The sequence below is a fragment of the Mandrillus leucophaeus genome, unplaced genomic scaffold, assembly GCF_000951045.1.
Source record: "Mandrillus leucophaeus isolate KB7577 unplaced genomic scaffold, Mleu.le_1.0 Scaffold1686, whole genome shotgun sequence".
Classification (NCBI taxonomy): domain Eukaryota; kingdom Metazoa; phylum Chordata; class Mammalia; order Primates; family Cercopithecidae; genus Mandrillus; species Mandrillus leucophaeus.
The window spans coordinates 89,747-109,483 of record NW_012101683.1 but is presented as its reverse complement, the minus strand read 5'-3'; the positions used below and the strand labels follow the sequence as shown (position 1 = coordinate 109,483).

General features: G+C 32.0%; 1 protein-coding gene across 2 annotated transcripts in view; it reads left to right on the top strand.

Annotated features, from left to right (window-relative positions):
* EMC2 (ER membrane protein complex subunit 2) overlaps positions 1-16,814 on the top strand; it is a 50,060-nt gene extending 33,246 nt beyond the window's left edge. Inside the window, exons 8-11 of one of the 2 annotated variants that reach the window (XM_011976551.1) lie at positions 4,983-5,064; positions 5,889-5,999; positions 8,142-8,246; positions 15,496-16,241. In XM_011976551.1, coding sequence (XP_011831941.1) covers positions 4,983-5,064; positions 5,889-5,999; positions 8,142-8,246; positions 15,496-15,582 — 385 coding nt within the window. In that variant the 3' untranslated portion in view covers positions 15,583-16,241. Of the gene's footprint in view, positions 1-4,982; positions 5,065-5,888; positions 6,000-8,141; positions 8,247-15,495 lie in introns of both variants that reach the window. The other variant, XM_011976552.1, reaches the window with a different exon arrangement.
* The last annotated feature ends 2,923 nt before the right edge of the window (positions 16,815-19,737 follow it).

The window sequence follows — 19,737 nt, the reverse complement described above, 5'->3', positions numbered from 1 at the left end:
CAGAATAGAATCAGATTCTTATGCACGTTTTCTTGTGCATGAATATTTAACCTTGTTCCCATACTACAAACAACTGATGAGAAATAGAATGAAGACATTTGTCTGTTGTCTGTGGTCTATATATATAATGTGATAGAGAGGATTGAAGTCTATTTGCATAAGTCTAAGAAAAGTGGGAGCTAAAATAAAAGTAATAGCTGTGATTTAATGAATGTATACTATATTCTGGGAACATTTTTGAAATTCTCTGCTATACTCTGAAACAGATACTCTGGTTTTGATTAGGAAATTATTTCCTGAATCACATTCAGTATAGATGATATGCTTGTTTGTACGCATATGTAAACATACTTATGATTTCTTATGCATGTGAGACAGTGTATAATACTTATATTTAAATACATGAAATTGAATCTTTAGAATATTGTAAAAATAATTAGCATTAATTTTATTTTGTTTCGAAAACAGTTGACAGTCATTTCACGTTTTTTTGTACTTTTTAAAACTTTTCTAACTGAAAACATTTTTAAACATTTCAAATTAACAAGGATTTTTTTTTCAAGTTAAAGGAATACCTAATGCAGAAAATTTGAGAAACACAATAAAGCATAAAGACCAAGACAAAAATTACATGTAATTCCAGCATCCTAAGTTAACTATAGTTTGAATTTTGTCCTTCCTTACCTTTTAAAACAAAAGCCCAAAATAAAACTATCTTTCGTAGTTTATACTTTCCCTTATATTTTGTCAAAAATTTCTTGTCACTATAACAATCTGCAGTGTGTTTTGAATGGTTTTATATTATTTCATCTTACCAGTTTGCCCTAGTATTTTTAACCAGTTTCCTAGGGAGATATAAAGGTATTTTTATATTTTTATATATAATGCTGTAGTGATCATTTTTATTTTGTTTCCTTGGGTTAAATTCTTTGAACTAAAATTGCTTGATTAAATAAGATGTACGTTTTCTGTGGTTTTGATAATAGTTCCTGATTGTTCCCTAGAATGTTAACATCAGTTTACCAGCACACCAGCGTTTACTAGAGTCCCTTAACAATATTGGATATTGTGATTCTTTTTTAATCTTTACAAGTTTGATAGGTGAAATTGGTTCTACCTTTTTAGTTCATTTTTAAGAGCTCTTTTTGTAAAGGAGAGTAACCGTATGTCAAAAGTATATCCTTGTTATATGCTTTTTAAATACTGACTTCTTAAAATTATAGAAACTTTACATTTTTAGAAAATCAGATTCATCAGTTTTTAACATTATCATGTCTGCTATCCTTTAATAGCTTAAAAAATATATCACCTTTTTTCCCCTACTTCATTTGTAATTTTATTTTTTTGCATGTATTTCTAATATTTATTTCATCATCAAATTTAGGTTATACCTTATTTTTAACCTACCATTAAATTTATTTATTTGTTTCACCATGTGGCACCATGTTCAGTTTTGCTTTGTTTTGAATCTAAAGAGTTTATTAAAATAGAGGTGAATATACACTTAAGAGAAATGAACTGAGAAGTCTCAAAAAATCAAGAAATACAAAGATGTAGGAGCACCTGAAAAAAATTTTTTAGACGAAATGATAACTATGGTCAGCCTACCCTTTTATCTAGTATCACGAAAGTCTTTTTGGTCTTGAAGGTAGTTACAAAATGACCATTTATTTTTTCTAATTGAACACGTAGAAGGAATATTTATGTTTAGGTGAGTGGAAATACATATCTACAGATTTTTTGAAACTGAAAATTGCAGTCAATTCATATTCATTTGACATGTTTGAGCAAGTCATTATAGGAGGAGTTTTTTGGTGGAATGTTAAATTATCGTAGGATATCAGTTTTAGCACCAGTCTCGTGGACACAGTGGCAAAAATGTAGCAGTTTTCAAAATGTTAGATATATTTAACATTTGATATTCTTTTCTGCGTATGAACAGTTATAAGCTTTTTTAAGTATAATAGGTCACAGGCAGCTTTGGTAGCCTAGATCTAGAACTATTTTTTTTTCTTTAAGAGACAGAGTCTTACAACATTTCCCAGACTAAACTTGAGCTCCTGGGCTCAAGTGCTCTTCCCATCTCAGCCTCTTGTGTAACTGGCACTACGGGTGTGTCACTATGCCCAGCTCTGGAATTTTTAACTCCAAATAAATATCTGTAGTATAATTTTCATATAGCCCTATTTAATGTTTTTATAGAGAGAAAAAGGGATATAGAATTATGCCACATAACCGTTTTATATTTTTAAGTTACTTTTATAAGTTCGTTTCTGATTTATAAATTATAGTTTCTTTTTAGTTATTCCAGGGGTATATGTTACACCCATTGACCATATCGAGACTCTTGTTCTAAAGTTTTAAAACTACAGTTAATTTTTTGTGTGTCAGCACTACCAATATGTATTACAGGTTAAGTATCCATAACCTGAAAATCTGAAATCCACAATACTCCAAAATCTGAAACTTTTTGAGTGCCAACATGATGCTCAGAGGAAATGCTCATTGGAGCATTTTGGATTTGGGATTTTTGGGTTAGGAATGTTCAACCAGTAAGATAATGCAGATATTTTAAAATCTGAAAAATTCTGAAATCTGAAACATTTCTGGTCCCAAGCATTTTGGTTAAGGGATACTCAACCTTTGTGAGCAAAAATGCATTCACATTATGAAAGACAAAATGTTTTTACTCGATTTGTAATTGAAACTAGATACTATACAGCAAGGAACAGTTTAGTATAATACATTTATTATGATTGTGATTATAGTTCCTTTTCATAGGTCCAGCCTTTTAAAATTCCATATCAAAGGGAATTACCACAATTCTATAAGGAAAAATCGTGATGTTGGTAAAGTAACACACAGTACCAAATACTGTAACCTTTAGTTATATATACTTTTGTAAGGAAGAGAAGAAACTTTATTTAGTTCTAGTACTGACTCTAACATTGTAATAACAATTGTTATTCTGTTTTAAGTAGATTCAAATTATTTTCACTTCTCTATTCTTAGTCTTGTTGAGTCACTGTATATAATGAATTAACTTTTCTGTGCACCTAGAATAGTACTGGCTATGTATTATCCCTGACAAGATTGAGGAGATAGTCACTTTTTGTGTGGCCTAACAATGGCCTAGAAAAGCTGGACTAGACCATATCTTGAGCTCCTTCTAGCCCTAATTTTATTTAATTCTATATTTTATCCACAAAATTAGTTTGATACCATACTTTGTAAAATTGGGGGAAGGAATCCTTTTCTCATATGTGATGCTAATTGATTTTTGATAAGATATCTTGGTATTCATTTTACCCTAAGAGCTACTACTACCTGCCCATTTTATCTTGCTTTATGCACCAGTGTCACAGTTGTGCTCAACCCATTTAAAGCTCTACGAACTTTTATTCTTAGTCTCAACATGAATTTTTGGTATCATACTTTATAATTAAAGGAACACGTTTAGAAGAAAACTGTCTTTTGATAAAGTGTTTTAAGGTAGAGACAGATTCTCCCTTTTCTTTTAGAGTGATAAATAGATATTAAGTAGGTAGTCATAATACTTTTGTTTTAGACATTTATTTAGTCATTTGTTCAGTCTTACTAAATACCTATCATGTGTCAAGAACCAATGCTAGGTTTTGAATTTAAAAATGGAAAGGGCTAAATAGCTGCATGATCTTAGATGAGAGTATATATATATGGTCCTTCATAAATCTAAAATGCTGTAGTTATTAGGTAATCTGCAGGGTGTATTTTTCTCCTCAGTCCCTGTGGGTGTGACTGCTGTACACATTTTCATGTTACCATTGAGATCTTCAGTTTTTCAATGTTATGTGTAATGCATATAAACAGCATATGTAGTGGTTAAAGAGTACAGGCTGTCTGGAGTGGCACAGCCTGGGATTCAGTTTACAGCTCTGTGCCTCAGTATTCTCAGCTCTAGCATGGTGATAATAATTTCCTTCTTCCTAGGATTTTGGTAGGATTAAATGAGTTAATACATGTAACACACATAGAAAATGCATGACACCTAATAAACAATTAGTAAAACTTAGCTTATACTTGGGTGAAACAGGAAAATAATTTTAAAAGTATATCAGGCATTAGTGTCAAGGTAGATACTTTTGTATGTTGGTAACAAATGCCAAAAATAACTTTAGGTAACCTCTTTTTGTTGGGTAGTGTCATCAGTTCCTCACTGGAAAGAAATCTTGTAACACCTGTGTTCATTAGGATTTCCTATAGATAGTGAGGATAGTCACATGGCATTAAACATTTAAAATATATTTAGTGAATTATAGTCACATGCTTTAAAATGTTTTTCCAGAGCTCTTTCTGGCAGTTCTCTTTCCTTAGGTTTTCAGCAAGATTTTTGTTTTTTCTACCACAAGATTAAATAGTAGCACAGTGTATATCAAAACCAACTTGATCTATTTTTCATGAGCTTAGAAATTTATAACTTTATTATAATTTGGCATTTGACAGTAAACTTAAGTAATGAGAGAAATCTTTGTAATAGAATATGTTGGTAAATATATGCCTGTGAAGAATTTTTAGTGAGTAGAGAATATTTAATAAAGTATTTATTTTCTCCTTACACATTAGCTGTTTGAGTATTTTTTTAAATGATCAGTCAACTTCCAAAAGTTGTTCTATATACAACTTGATCCAAGGTCTTGAAGCCTTTCTTACTAGTAATGATGAGATGTAGTAGGAGTGACCAAATTTTTAAAATGCAGTATCTATTGATTGTTTACAGGCTGCTTTAAGATTTAAGCCTGTGTTTATTAATTTCATGATAAAATTTAATGTCATTGATATTTATGAATGTCAGATGACAAATATTTTATTAATAAAGCTATGTAAATTATTTTGTGAATAAATTGTTTAACATCACTAAAGTTGTTTTTAAATTATTTCAAGGTTTAACTAAAATAAAAATTTGTGACTTTTAAAATTAATTTCTCCTCTTGATGTGTTTTTAGCTATGCAAAAGCAGCCTTTTGTTTAGAGGAACTAATGATGACTAATCCACACAACCACTTATACTGTCAGCAGTATGCTGAAGTAAGTGTTTTCAGAACAATGGCATGTAATTTTATTTTGGTTGCTATTCGGTATTATTATGGAACTAAGAATATTTCCTTCATGTTAAGCAATTATATGTTTAAAACATCTGATGAACATTACATTGTGGGAATAAAAGTTTAAATTTTTTAACATTGCAGTGGTAATACTGACTTCAATTAAGACATACTTAAAACAGTGAAATTCCTTGTATTTTTATATTTGTGTACTATTTTCTTTCCTAATTATAAGTTATATCACATTTGCCACCACTTAATGGCTTCTGAGACATTTATAGTGATTATGATTGTTAAATCCATATTCTGGGAAATTTGTATTAAAACCAGTTGGGACATAGGAAGTATTTATTTAATTTGCGTACTGTTAAGAATAGCAGTACAATTGAATGCTATAAGGCTAGAAGGGATTCATTATTAAAGAATGTCCGTACAGATTATGAAAGGACAATTCAATATTTAAGTCCACATTTATAATGCCAGTAATAGAAAATACAATGTGAAGTGAAGCATTTGTGAGGCAGCTGAAATAGAAATTATTCTGGCTTTTTATTGTGGCAGCATTTTTGTTTTAAAAACTACTCAGTCATCTCAATGTTCGTAGAACAGAATAGCTTTTTGGGGGAAGGTTATGTTTGAAATTTTAGATTAGCTTTAAAAACCTTTAGGTGAATTCTTTTAACATCTTGTATTTGTTTTTAGAGAGAATATCTGTTTCGATTACTTAATGCCTGTGGTATGATGAAACCATGCTATATTTCAAAGTAGTAAAATAAACGGTTTTCAGCACTTTGCAATTTTTAACAGGTTAAATATACCCAAGGTGGACTTGAAAACCTCGAACTTTCAAGAAAGTATTTTGCACAGGCATTGAAACTGAACAACAGAAATATGAGAGCTTTGTTTGGGCTTTATATGGTGAGTTGCGGTGCATGTTTAATGTTATTTTTAAAAATCTGTCACTTAAAATCCATTCAACTATCCCCTCCAATCACTCCTCTCCTGTTTTTTGTATTTTATTGATAAGCATATAATATTTTTCTGTAATTAATTCTGAGCAATAGCTTGTAAGCCAGTTTTATTTTTCAATGTTACTACAGCCTGTTTGACTTTTTTTTTTTTGTAAACTATCTTTTATCGTATCAGAATTGAAATCTGCCCTTACAAAGTTAAATAGTAACAGGAAAAAAAACATGATTTCTTGTTTTGATATTCTTGGGTTTATGCCCAACATTATTGTATTTCTTCCCTAAATTATAGTTGTATGATGTATTTTTAAACTATGCCAATAAAATACATTAGAAATAAAATCCCTAATATATAAAATTAAAACATTTTTTATGGTGTAGAAAAACAGTTTGTAAATTGTGGGAAGTATATAATGATCTCTTGTTTAGGTATGCCAAATGCAGAGTTTAGAAAAGTCAATTAATAAGAGTATGGGAAATGGAGGAATAATTTGCTGACCTTTAAGACATGTATATAAAGTGAGCACCTCTCTAAAATAAGAAAAGCTGGGAAAAATAAACTTTAATATGTCAGTTAGTTCTTTGAATTTTTTATTTATCCTGTTCTTTTGACAGACTTCTTGATAAGTGTCTTCTAGTTGCAGCTCAATGAAAAAGAACTGATTGAAGAAATGGAGATAGGAAGAAATAAAAATGAAATAATTTTTAAAAAGGAATGGCAAAATATGATTAGAAAATGGTTCAAATGTATTTCAAGAAAATTTTCCTGGATTCTAGCAAAGCGAATTGCAATGGCTTGAAAATATACTATAGTAGAAGTATCTCTTTATCAAATACGTACTAATTTTAAAAACTATATGATATACAACATATTATTAATAATAGTTTATACATAGCACTTTATGTGCTGGGCCTTGTTCTGACCTGTTTTTTTTATTTTAAATCAATAAATCCTCACATCAAGTATTTGAGTAGGTGCTCTCAATACTATTTTCAGGTGGTGAAACTGAGACACGGATTTAATTAATTTGCCCAAAGATGGGCACAGAGCTCCTAAATGATTGAGTTGGGTTTCCAGCCCTGGAAGTTAACTCCATAGTTTTTCTCGTAATAAAAATTCATAAGAAGAAGGTAACATTAAAGTCATAGAGGTATAAAAGTGAGATTTGGGGATATAGATTCTTCACTGGCAGAGACGGAGACATAGGTGAAAGAGCCTATAGCACAGCCTGGCATAAAACAAAGGCTTAACCTTTTTCTGAATCACATGGTCAGATTCTTTTAAGAGTAAAATATATTTAAGAATAGGATTAAAGTTATATCTTACTCTTCACAGTAATATATACATTTAATAATTAGCATATGATTTTGGGGTTTTATGGATTCTTTCACAGATCCCAGATTAAGAACTGCTCATTTAAATACATTTTTAAAAAGGAGAGGGTGGATCAAATTGCAGGGACTAATTGATTCTCTGAAACACAGTTTGAAAACTCATGGTATAGTGAAAAGAGAAATGGATTAGAGATAAAGATCTTCTTTATTTCAAAGACCCATTATTTTGCTTTGGTCAAGTTAAATCTCTCCTACTGGACTTAAATTTCTTTTATCTATTAATGTAGAATGTCAGGCTAAATTATTTTTGAGTTTCCGTTTTCTATAAATATTCAATAATTATGTGATCCTGACCATAGACAAGCTTATGTAATTCAATAACAAGAAATAATACCAGTAATATCCTACAGTGGTAAAGTGCTTTTGGTTTATAAAGTGTTCTTCTATAGCTTCTTTATTTAAACGATACGGAGTTTTACCTTTAAGAGCTGTTACAGATACATAATTAAATAATTTTAGGTATTATTTAAAATATATTTTCCCTTTCCACTATTTTGGATTTATACTATATTTTAAAATGTATTTTCATTTTTAAGCACTAATATTCAATTTTATGTTTATATTAAAAATTATTTTGGTACAGTTTTTAAAAATTCTTTATTATCATCCCATTGCAACCATGTCCCTTATGTTTTTGATTGTCTTGACTAGCAAAAAAGGAATTTTGCTTTTGATGTTATTGTTTGTTTGTTTTTAGTCGGCAAGTCATATTGCTTCTAATCCAAAAGCAAGTGCAAAAACGAAAAAGGACAACATGAAATATGCTAGTTGGGCAGCTAGTCAAATAAACAGAGCTTATCAGGTTAGTATTTATTGATCATTTTGCTATGTAGGTCAGTTAATGTATTTCTTAGTTTTGTTTCTACAAACTACAAAGTCAGATGTCTGGCATTGGACTTATATGCCTTTGGGACTTTATGAAATGTATTTTGTGTAGAATTAATTTGTGGTTTTAAGACTACCTTTTTATCCCCTCAAGAGGAATCTGTTAGTATTATTATTTCATAATTGACCTTACAATCTGGAAATGTCAGTGGTTCTGCATTTGGCAAACGCAAACTAATTCTAAAAACTCAGGATAAATAAATATGTCGCATTTCAGAAGCAGATGGGGTATGTGAGTATATTTTTAATCATAAGTCTCAAGAAATAGAAAAGAAGGAAGAAAAGCCTTAAAGTAAACTAATCAAACTGCGTAACAAAGTTTGTGCAGTCTGCTTATACTTCAGATCTTTTACTGAAACTTCTCCATTTGTATCTTCATTTTCTAAAGCTCATCCTTAGCAGATTTTTGGGAAATTATTTTTCATGAGAAATTTACTCATGGGAAAACACATCTTCTTATATCTTTAGCCTTATTTGTCTATAGCCTTTATATTTAAAGGACAGTTTGGCTTTTTATATACCCGTTGATCCTTTACCTAAGTATCTTAAGCATATTGTTCAGTTGGGTTTTTTTTTGTTTGTTTTTAATATGGACGAGATCTTGCTACATTGCCCAGGCTGGCAGTGAACTCCTGGCTTCATGCGATCCTTTTACCCCAGCCTCCTAAGTAGCTGGAACTACAGGTGCAGGCATCACCATGCCCCACTGTTTCATTCTGTTTCAGAATAAAATGTTGCCGTCAAGAAGTATAATGCCATCTTGACTTGCTTTTTGTCATAAGTGACTTTTTGTCTGGTTACCCAACGGAATTTTTTCTTTATCTTTAAAATCCAGTAGTCTTACTACGATTTGTTTTATTGATTCTTCTTGGGTCAGTTTTCCCAAATACACAGTACACCCATTTAGTACATCAATTTAGCCCTTTTAGTTGAGAAAAGTTGCTTATAGAATTACAAGTATTTTTTTCTCTGCTTTGTTTTCTTTTTCAGGGTTTCAGTTACAAGTATATTAGACTTCATTTTTCTATGTCCTTTATTATTCATTTTCCTTCAAATTATTTTGTCATTTTCTGTATTTTATGTTTTCTCCATAATTTTTTATGAAGTTGATTCATATTTTTCTTGTCCTCCATGTTTAAATGAGGTAGTGTTCCTGGACTATTAGGAGGAGATGTTTATGGAATGGCAGGAAGTTGGAGATAGATTAGGGTAGCTTTCCCAGCTTAGCTATTCTATGGCTACCTCCTTTTTTTGCTAAAGAGAACTCAAATATGACCTCTTTGTGTAGCCAGTCTTTCTTAGAACTGAGTGTGAATGGAGAGTCTGTCTTAGAACTGAGTGTGACCCAGAAAGATTTTCTGGCTTCAGCCCACTGTTCTGTTTCTAGAGGCCTCAAGATCTTGAATTCTGAAGTGTTGCTGTCAGCTTTAAATGTTGCATATTGTTGTTACAGTTTGTGTTTCTTCCTTTTTGTTTTGTTTCCTTCTGGGATTGCTGCCTCTGGGCATCACTCCTTTTCTCACCTCTCCTTATCTGAACCATCTCTCCTTCTTGCCCTGGTGTTTCTGCCCTGTTAGGTTTGGTTTCAGTTTTTAATTGTTTTTCTTCAGGGTGTGAAGTTTTGTCCTTCTGGAAGAGGATGTTTGCTAGATATTTTAGAGATTTTAAGATAGTAGATGGTTAGACTTGTCTAATCTCACATTTGTGAATAGTTTTTTACACTTATCTTTGTTTTGGAGCTTATGAAGACTTCTAGGCCCTTGGCAGATGCATCATCTCAGGTTTTCTTGTTTCGTGGATTAAGAATTCATGGTTTGGTTGGTTTCTGGTTTCTTGTAGAGTAGTAGGTTGTCCTCTATTTCTATTTCTCCTACTACACAGTTGTTAATCTTCTGTAGGTCATGCTGCTCTTCATGCCATAGTCACATTCTAGGGTTTAGAAAATTGACACCTAGTTTTTTTGGAAATGTCGTCTGTGGGCTTGGGTTCTATTATGTTGGTTTTGGTGCTGGCTTTTTGTTGTTCGTTTTTGCCCTTCTGGTTGGAGAAAATTTAGGAGATTTAAAAAATGTAATGCCTCCATAATCACATCATCGAAAGTCACCTTTGTGTATTTTTATTGCCTGTTATAGAGCATGTTAGTTTTGTTGGCATATTGTAAGTCAGAGTATTTATAAATATTAGCGAGACTGTGCTGCTTCAAATGTAGTTTGGGATAGCTCAGATCTGTAATGGAGTTCCACACAGAGTAGACTTGGGAGTATGTGGGAGTGTGTGATTTAAAGGTTAGATTTGTATAATATAAAAGTAATGCTGTGCATACTACATAATCGTTTTTAAGACATTTATGAGAAACAGCTCTTCAGAGTGCTTTTTTGACATAACTATTTTAAAATCAATTTTTACTAAATTACAATATAGAAATAAGAATTATAACAGAAAAAAAGGATACAAGTAATAAATGTGCCTTTCAGTGACTAATATAAGGTAAATATATCCAGGCTAATAAATATAAACACTGCAGCATCCCAAAGCCCTCTTGGTAAGTCCTCTTCATTTCTCCTCTTGTTTTCCTTAAGAGTACTCACTTATAACCCTGTAGTTTATGGAATCAGCCAGTATGTATTCTTTTTTGTCTTGCATATTTCTATCATTATTCAGTTTATGGGATTTATCCTTATTTATGTCTGTAGTTCATTCATTTTCTTCTACTGTAGTTCATTGTATGAATGTTATACTTTGTCTAGTCAGTTATTGCTATGCATTTGGAATATTTTCTGTTTGGGCTATTTTGAATAAACTATACTGAATATCGCTGTACAGATCTTTTGGTGGACATGTATGTGCAGTTCTCACTGTATGTGCAGTTCTGTATATCTTTGAGTGAAAATACTGGGTCATAGAATATATGTATATTTAACTTTAGTAGTTAAAGGCAGTTTTCCAAGTTAGTTTGCTCCCACCAGCGGTAAGAGTTCTAATAGTCCCACATCTTCACCAACACTTGGTTCTGTCAGTCTTTGTAATTATAGCCATTCTGCTACATGTGTAGAGTGGTACTTCATGGTTTTATTTTGCATGTCCCTGATGATCAGTTCCATTTGGATATCCTCTTTCATGAAATATTTTTCTCATTAGTATTGGTATGACTTATTTCTTTAGTTTTTTGCTTTGAGCCCTTTTTTAGTTATATATATAAGCAAATATATATAACTTTTTACTTTTTTGCTCATATGATCTTGAGGAATAGAAGTTCTGAAATGAAATGTGTTCAAATGCCTCAGTCATTTGTTTGTGTTTTTTGTGTTCTGTTTAAGAAATCTTTTGCTACTCATGGTCATAAAGAATTCTGTGTGTCTTCGGAATTTCTATTTTACTTTTCATATTTAATCCACAACACATTTGGAATTGATTTATTTTTAATTTTTAATTTTTATTTTTTTGAGACAGAATCTGGTTCTGTCGCCCCAGCTGGAGTGCAGTGGCATGATCATGGCTCACTTTGCCCTCAACCACCCAGGTTGAGTTATCCTCCTGCCTCAGCCTTCCAACTCGCTGGGACTGTAGGCGCATGCTACTGTGCTCAGCTAATTTTTAAATTTTTTGTAGAGATGAGGTCCAGCTGTATTGTACAGGCTGGTCTCAAACTCCTGGCCTCAAGTAATCCTCCTGTCTCAGTCTCCCAGTGGAGTGCCAGGACTATAGGTATGAGTCACTGCATCTGGCCTGGAATTGATTTTTATGTATGATATGAAATAGGGAGTCAGTTACTCCCCATATGGATATCTAGTGTTTCTGTCCATCTTGTATTCTATCATGAGTTCTGTCCATGGAAGCTAGTTCAGTGTAGTTAAAGAGAAGATTACAGATGCTGGACACATGTCTGGGTTCAAATTTTGACTCTGATATAATTATTAGCTATGCAAACTTGAGTAAATTACCTAACATCTCTTGGCTTATCTTTTCTTCTGCAAGATGGCCATAATAAAATATTCTGAGAATTAAAGAAGTTAAAACATAAGTTATTTTGTTTTTCCTTGTCCTTGTCTCTTCAGTGTGACAAGACCCCCTTGAGGTGTGTTGAGGTATAATTTACATGTAATCAAATGCGTATATTTTAAGTATATAGTCTGAGTTTTAACAAATATGTATACCCCCTTACCAGCCCCCCACTCAAAATAGCATTTTCATCACCCAAGAAAGCTTTCTTCTGCCATTTTGCAGTCAACCTCATCCCCCACTGGGAGATAAACAAGCACTGATTTGATTTTTATCACCAAACATTAGTTTTGCCTGTACTATAACTTTGTATAAATGAGTTTATAGGCTATGTGCTCTTCTGTGTCTGGCTTCTTTCACTCAGCATGTTTTTGAGATTCATTCATTTACAATCCATTTCATTTTTCCTATTACTTTGTCTACCCATGTATTTTCCACAAATTATATAAAGATACCAAGCAAGGTATCTCAGTTATTACAATGCATGAATCACTGACCTCTGAATTTGATAAGCAAGTTTTTATTATTTGGTTGTGTTTGTGTTTTTTCTGGTGAGTTTTCTTATAGATCTTACAAAGAATTTTGAAAGATTTACTTAAGCAAAATCTAACTGTATGAAAACAAAAATACAGAATTTGTGAATCATGTAGAAGAGTATAACTTTCAGAGAATGACATTTTTGATAACTAGGTAAATCTTTGGGATCTCAGTGAGAATTTCTTAATCGTATCTAAACATGTAAACCAGTATAGAGTATATGATATTTAATATGTGATTTTTCTAGATATTTATGAATTAGGGAATATTAGGTTTCAAGAACTGCTTTTCTTTCTTTGTTTCCACTTAATGATGAAACAGAATATGGCTACTATTTGCTCTTCAATTAGGTAATTGGTTTAACATGTTCAGTAGAAGCAGACACATTTGATTAATGCACATGAAAAACTTTAATGTGAACTTACTCACAATGATTTTCCAGATAAATGCTTCTTTGGTGCACAGTTAAATCTGTGCTAGTGATTTATATGTTATTTATGATTGCAGCGGTGATTCTGTTACTGTCCTTTTGGGAAACAGAAAATTAAATCATGATTTGGGAGAAAAATGATTCTGACTTAATCAGTTAAATTGCCATACAATTCTGGAATAGACAGAATAATTGCATGTCACATTAAATTTGAAGTGATAGATTTATATTTCCAACTTTCTTTTATTTGTTCTGACACAAGTAAATTCATTTGGTTTTTTCCAAATTGTACTGGTTGTGAGTAATGTTGACACCATTTTAGGTGACTCTTTAAAATTAGCTAATTTTAAAAGATCACACTGTATTATTTTTATGTTTAAGTATAAACCCAGAAAAATACTGTATTTAAAAATACATGTTATGGTTTTAGCTCTACAGAATTTTTTTAATTTTTACTTTGCTATTTAAAAGCAATTAGAATAAATGTTATGTGGTAATGTTACTATGTGATGTCCTATTCTGTACCCCTAATTTTCTCAGAATCAGACCTTTAAGTATCTGATTAGGACCATTCCTATTTATATTTCATAAATGGTGGTAAAAGGAAAAGCTTTCTATTTCTGGTAAATCCTTGTGTATTGTGTAATTTATTGACTGGGTAGCAAAAGTAGTAAGCATGCCCCACAGCCTTTTGTCCTCAGGGAAAATTATAAAAGGACAAAGTTTTAAATGTGATATTGCTGTTACCGTATTTAACGTATGAATTCCTTAAATTCGTGATGCCTTTTGAAAGGCAAGGTGATATTGATTTTTATGAGAAGTTTTTTTTTTCCTCTGGCATTTCCACTAGAAACATCCTTTATTTACTTTTTCAAATCAGGATTCAACTACAGAAACTAATCTAATGGTTTAGAGTGTAGGAAGTGTGAGGGAATCATAATGTTAAGCTGTAGCCAGAGGGGTCGGAGACAGGTTACCAGTTCCTGAAGCCTGTTGCTTCTATGATGTTACCTGTGCTTGATCACTTAATCTTTCTGAACAGGTCATGAGAAGTTTTCCAAATTAAGGTAATTACAAAAGACAAGGAACACATCGTAAATCAAGTACTAAGTGCTTAAGACAGCATTGTTATTTGAAGAAATGATCAGTCACTTGAAAATGTATTGAGTGGTTTGATGTTAACTTGAAAACACTAGATGTTGCTAATACCAAGTATTTTAATCATATTTAACCAGGGGGAAAATGGGTAAAGTATATATATATAAAACAAACTTTCTCCCATCTCCAACAAGGAACACTTGCTTATCTAGTAAAGCTTTTGTTTTAAATCAGGCTATTAAATGATGGGAATTGTCAGTGGAGTTAACAAACTCATTTTAAAATCAGCATGTGGTATTCAACAGTGTTTCCCTCCAGCGATTATGTGTATGATACTGAATTTAATATGCCATGGATTTGCTTTTAAATACACAAATATAGGGTATATTTTGTGTATGTATTGATGTATTATATTTTGTTTTCATAGTAAAATCCAATCCCAATTAGTTTTATAATGTAAGTAAATTACAATTAATAAAGTAGAAATGCATACTTTAAAACATTTTTACGTTGTTTTAATGTGTAGCGTAGGTTTTTACTTGACAGCTGTTTGCAGAACCGTATCATTTAGTTAACTAATAAATCTGGAAACTTAAATTATGAGCTACTTTAAATAATTTTAGAGAGTACTTGCAACTTTAAAATGTTTAGTGAAATAACTTGTATTTATGTTGTACCTTTGTTTGAAATTGTAAAAATCTGTTTAGACATCAGATGAGTAGAAATGGTTCACATTCCTACATAAATGTAAGCTAAATTGCATTTTAAAATTATACTTTTTATTTCATGTTTTTTTGATCTGAGTAGGATAGTTTCAAATCTATGATTTTATAGGTTATTATACTACGTAAACATTTAAAACATTTAAACTGGCCAAGTGTGCAGTGAAATCTCTGTACACTTCTACTGAAGGTAAGACCTTAAAGGAAAATGTCCTTAATACTCAAATTTTATTCTTACTGAAAATAACAAAGAATATATTTGATTTCCTGCTAGTTATAAAATAGTCAATGTTAAGTTTCATTAGCAATATGAAGGTAAGATTGTCATTTTGAACCTGCCATTGAAATTGAGCCTAATTGAGCTTTTTTTTTTTAATTAGTTTGCAGGTCGAAGTAAGAAGGAAACCAAATATTCTCTTAAGGCTGTCGAAGACATGTTGGAAACATTGCAGATCACCCAGTCTTAAGGTTTCAAAAACTCTTTGACATTAGATTTCACAACTGCACAATTGAACTTATTGGCCTGTAACTTATTTACTAAATGCCCAGTGCTGTTTATATACTACAGTGATTTTCTGTTAAGAAGGCAGTTGTAAAGAATGTGTTTATATAAACCTAAAAATGCCTTTTACTGCTAAGTGGGAAGATGGGGGAAATCCATGGAAGAGAGATTTAAGACTTATTGATTGTACATCAGTCTCTTCATATCACACATATATATATATATATATATATATATATATAAAACTCTAATGTAGAATAACCTTGTTAAATAAACCATGATGATTTATTAAACTTGCGTATGAAGATTCTAACTTCATTTTATTATACTCACAGTGGATATATTGTTTAAGAACTCAGTTTCTAGTTAACTCCTTACTGGTGATGGCAAAGACACAGCATATGTAGCTGACAGAAGCAGATTATTTTGACTTTGTTTATATTGTTGAATTGGATTTTGCTGTACATTCCAGTGGACTATTTGAATTGTTTTATCTGCTGTAATATCCTTCTGATGAATCTTGCTTAAAACATGTCATTCTCCAAAGTTCAGCAATATTTCTTTGTAAAATTTTTGTTTTGATATAGGACATAATTGAGATTTTTACATATAAAATGCCTTAAGGTAAATATGTTATGACACTTAAATTTAACTTTTATGCAAGTTATATTTATTGAATCCTTTAATAGTAAATTATTTGAAAGAATATTCAAGAATCATATAGAGTAGGGATTAAGGGGTTTTAGTGGCTGAGTTATTTTTAATTTTGAAAAAATAAGAAAATTAAAACTATTCTTAGAAACGAAAATATTAAAATTTTCCTGTTCTATCATTACCTTAGTTAGAATTTTTTATTTTTCTCTTTTCATAATAAACAACCATTAGGCTACCTTCAACAGTATTTGACATGTTTCAGTAAAATAGAAGAGACTTTGAAAGTTAAATTTCATTTAGACACAAATCAGGTTTTAAAATAGCAACCGTTCATAGCAAATATTTATGGTATTTATAATAAATATATTTAAATTTATTTTTACTAAAAATATACAGAGGCATCTGCAGACTTGCCATTACCGCTTTGGGCAAGTGGGGATTGTAGAGGAATTGACAATCTAGAAGTGTTTAGAAAGAAAAGTATTGTCAATATCAGCTGCTTTTAACCTTTTGAATAGTTCTGCTAATAAATTATTCTCCATATCTAGTCTAATTTTTCATATTACAGTCATTTTTGTTTTAATCTGCCATGAGTAATAGGCAGCTAATTAATATCTTCCATGAAAGAACTCTTTTCATATGAAGGTAATTTTCTGCTAATCTTTGTTACAACAAAGATCTACTCTTTTTACACATGAAATTAGTAACTGCATTTTCAACATGATGAACCATTTGAAATTTACATTTTCTGTAAAGAAAATAGTGCCTGCACGTTGTCTCACTGCCTTTTCCCCTTCAAACCTCCTCCGCATCAGTCACTGGATTAGTGTTTACTCTAGCAATTATATTTGTGTAATAAGTAATTCCGTGCCTCTTATAGCTGTCTGCCTTAGTTTCACTTTTTTTTTTTTTTTTTTGAGACAGTCTCGTTCTGTCGCCCAGGCTGGAATGCAGTGACGTGATCTCGGCTCACTGCAACCTCCACCTCCCAGGTTCAAGCGATTCTTGTGCCTCAGCCTCTGAGTAGCTGGCACTACAGGCATGTGCCACCATGCCTGGCTAATTTTTGTATTTTTAGTAGAGACGGGGTTTCACCTTGTTGGCCAGGCTGATCTCGAACTCGTGGCCTCAAGCGATCTACCCGCCTCAGCTTCCCGAAGTGCTGGGATTACAGGCATGAGCCACTGAGCCTGGCCAGTATCACTTTATTTTTTCAAAATTTTAATAACTTCTTGCCAAGATTTTATATTTGTTAAGCACATTGTCATTCCGTAGTAATTTATAAACTTCAACTTAAATGTACTGATAATCCCATTACAGTAGGCAGTTGCCTACAGCTGTTACCTTTATTTCTTCTTTAACTGTACCCTAATTTGATCCGATAGTGGCAAGGATCCCTTTTCCTCAAAGACATTAGGACCTTACCCGAACTCCAGAGGCTGCACCTTCATTGATCTGAACCAGAAGTGGTGGTTTTATTCCATATAGTCTGTTTAGTACAAGGCAGCACTTTTTGCAGTGAAGGAAATCAACCATCTGTTCTGTCTGTCTGTTGTGGTAGCTACTAACCATATGTGATATTGAGTACTTGATATGTGGCCAGTGCAATTGAGAAATTGAATGAAATGAACAGAACCCTACTGAGAAGGGCTTTCCTTTCAAATTAAAAAATCAGAGCTTTGTGTGAAAACAGTCTTTGCCTCTTTCTCCTCTTTCTGACCAACAACATGCCTAAAGGTGCAGCTGCCATCTTAAATAACCATGAAACAGCAAATATGAAAATGAAAGTTACATTTCAGAGATGGAACTGGAGGAGGATTAAGGGGATCCTGGGTCCCTTATAAGGCATTGTTGAACACCCAAACCAAGATGAGCAATTGCCAAACTCCGCTGGGTCCCTGATGGAATTGTTGAACACCCAAACCAAGATGAGCAATTGCCAGACTCCCCAGTTATTACATGAGAAATAATAAACTCCTGATTGTTTAAGACATTGTTTGATTTCCTGTTACTTCAGCCATGTATGTTTCTGACTAATATATCTGCTTATCCACTCTTCAACTTTTTTTAACGTGTAAAATTCTTATTTTAGGCATGTCAGGAATACTATTTCAGAATTGAATCATTTAAAGCAAGCAGATAATTGCATATAACAAAAGAAGTAATGTCTTATTGCAGCTCAGCACCTAGCATTCTGAGCCAACAGAGGTGAAAAAGGGACATGTTTACACCGCTTTAACCATAAAAATAATACTGATTTGGGGGCACAAGAGGATGTAGAGAAAAATATAAAGGGAAGACCAGTATTTTAATATGCTGCAAGCATATACTTCAACTTTTTATTGATAAATATTTCAAGTAATCTTTTTGTCTTATATATTGTAGCCCACTTACCGTCAAAGTAACTTCATTTTAATTCATTTCATAGAACCATAGGATTTTAGACAGGACTTTGGAGATGATTTTGTTGTACTTCATGTTAAGATTAGGAGATCTGAGGTTCAGATAAATTAACCTCTTGTGTTACAGAGCATGGACCAGACCCAGGATGTCGGCTTTCCAAGTCAGCATTTTTTCTGGTATCCTCTGCTGCATCTGGCTATCTTGTGATGTTCCAATTTTAGAGTGACAAAAATGAGAGCCAGTTATATGCAAGGGTCATAACTTGTTAGCAGATCAGGGATTATAATTCAGATGTTCTGATTTATAAAACAATTTTTAATTGAATAAGAAGGTAAATTATATTTTAATTTAAATTGTGTTTAAATTAAGATATTACTTCATTTACATTCAACATGAGAACTATTTTGAAATATTTAGAATATAATATAATGCCATTTTGCTCCCTCCCCCTCTGCCCCCACCATTAAAACTCTTGTTGTTTTCCATTTATTGGCCTTCAAGGATCTGTATAGTATCAGAATCAAGGGGAGAATTCAGATTTCTTTAATTGTAAACAATGTCCTTCCACTTTCCCACACTTTGAATTCAGCTACGCTTAAAGTGCATGAAGTTGTTATACTTCCTTCTTCCACAAACATTTAGCATCTACAAAATAATGTGATGAAAGACTAAATGCATTCCTCTTAAGATTAGGAACAAGATAAGGATATGCACACTCACCACTCCTATTCAATGTAGTGCTTGACATCCAGTGCAATAACGTAAGAAAAGGGGATAAAAGGCACAGAGATTGGAAATGAAAAAATTAAACTTTATATTTGCATTTAACATTATTTTCTACATACAAATTCCTCAGAAATCTCCAAGAACTTACAAGAACTAGTGAGTTTAGTAAGATCACAGAATACAAGATCGACCACACAAAAATTGTGTTTCTGTATGCTAACACCATTTAGAGTTTTGAAATGTAATACTAAGTATAAATCCAACAAAACACCTACAGGACCTTGTTGATGAAGAGTCAAACTCTAAAATATTTGAAGAGATTTATTTTGAGCCAAAT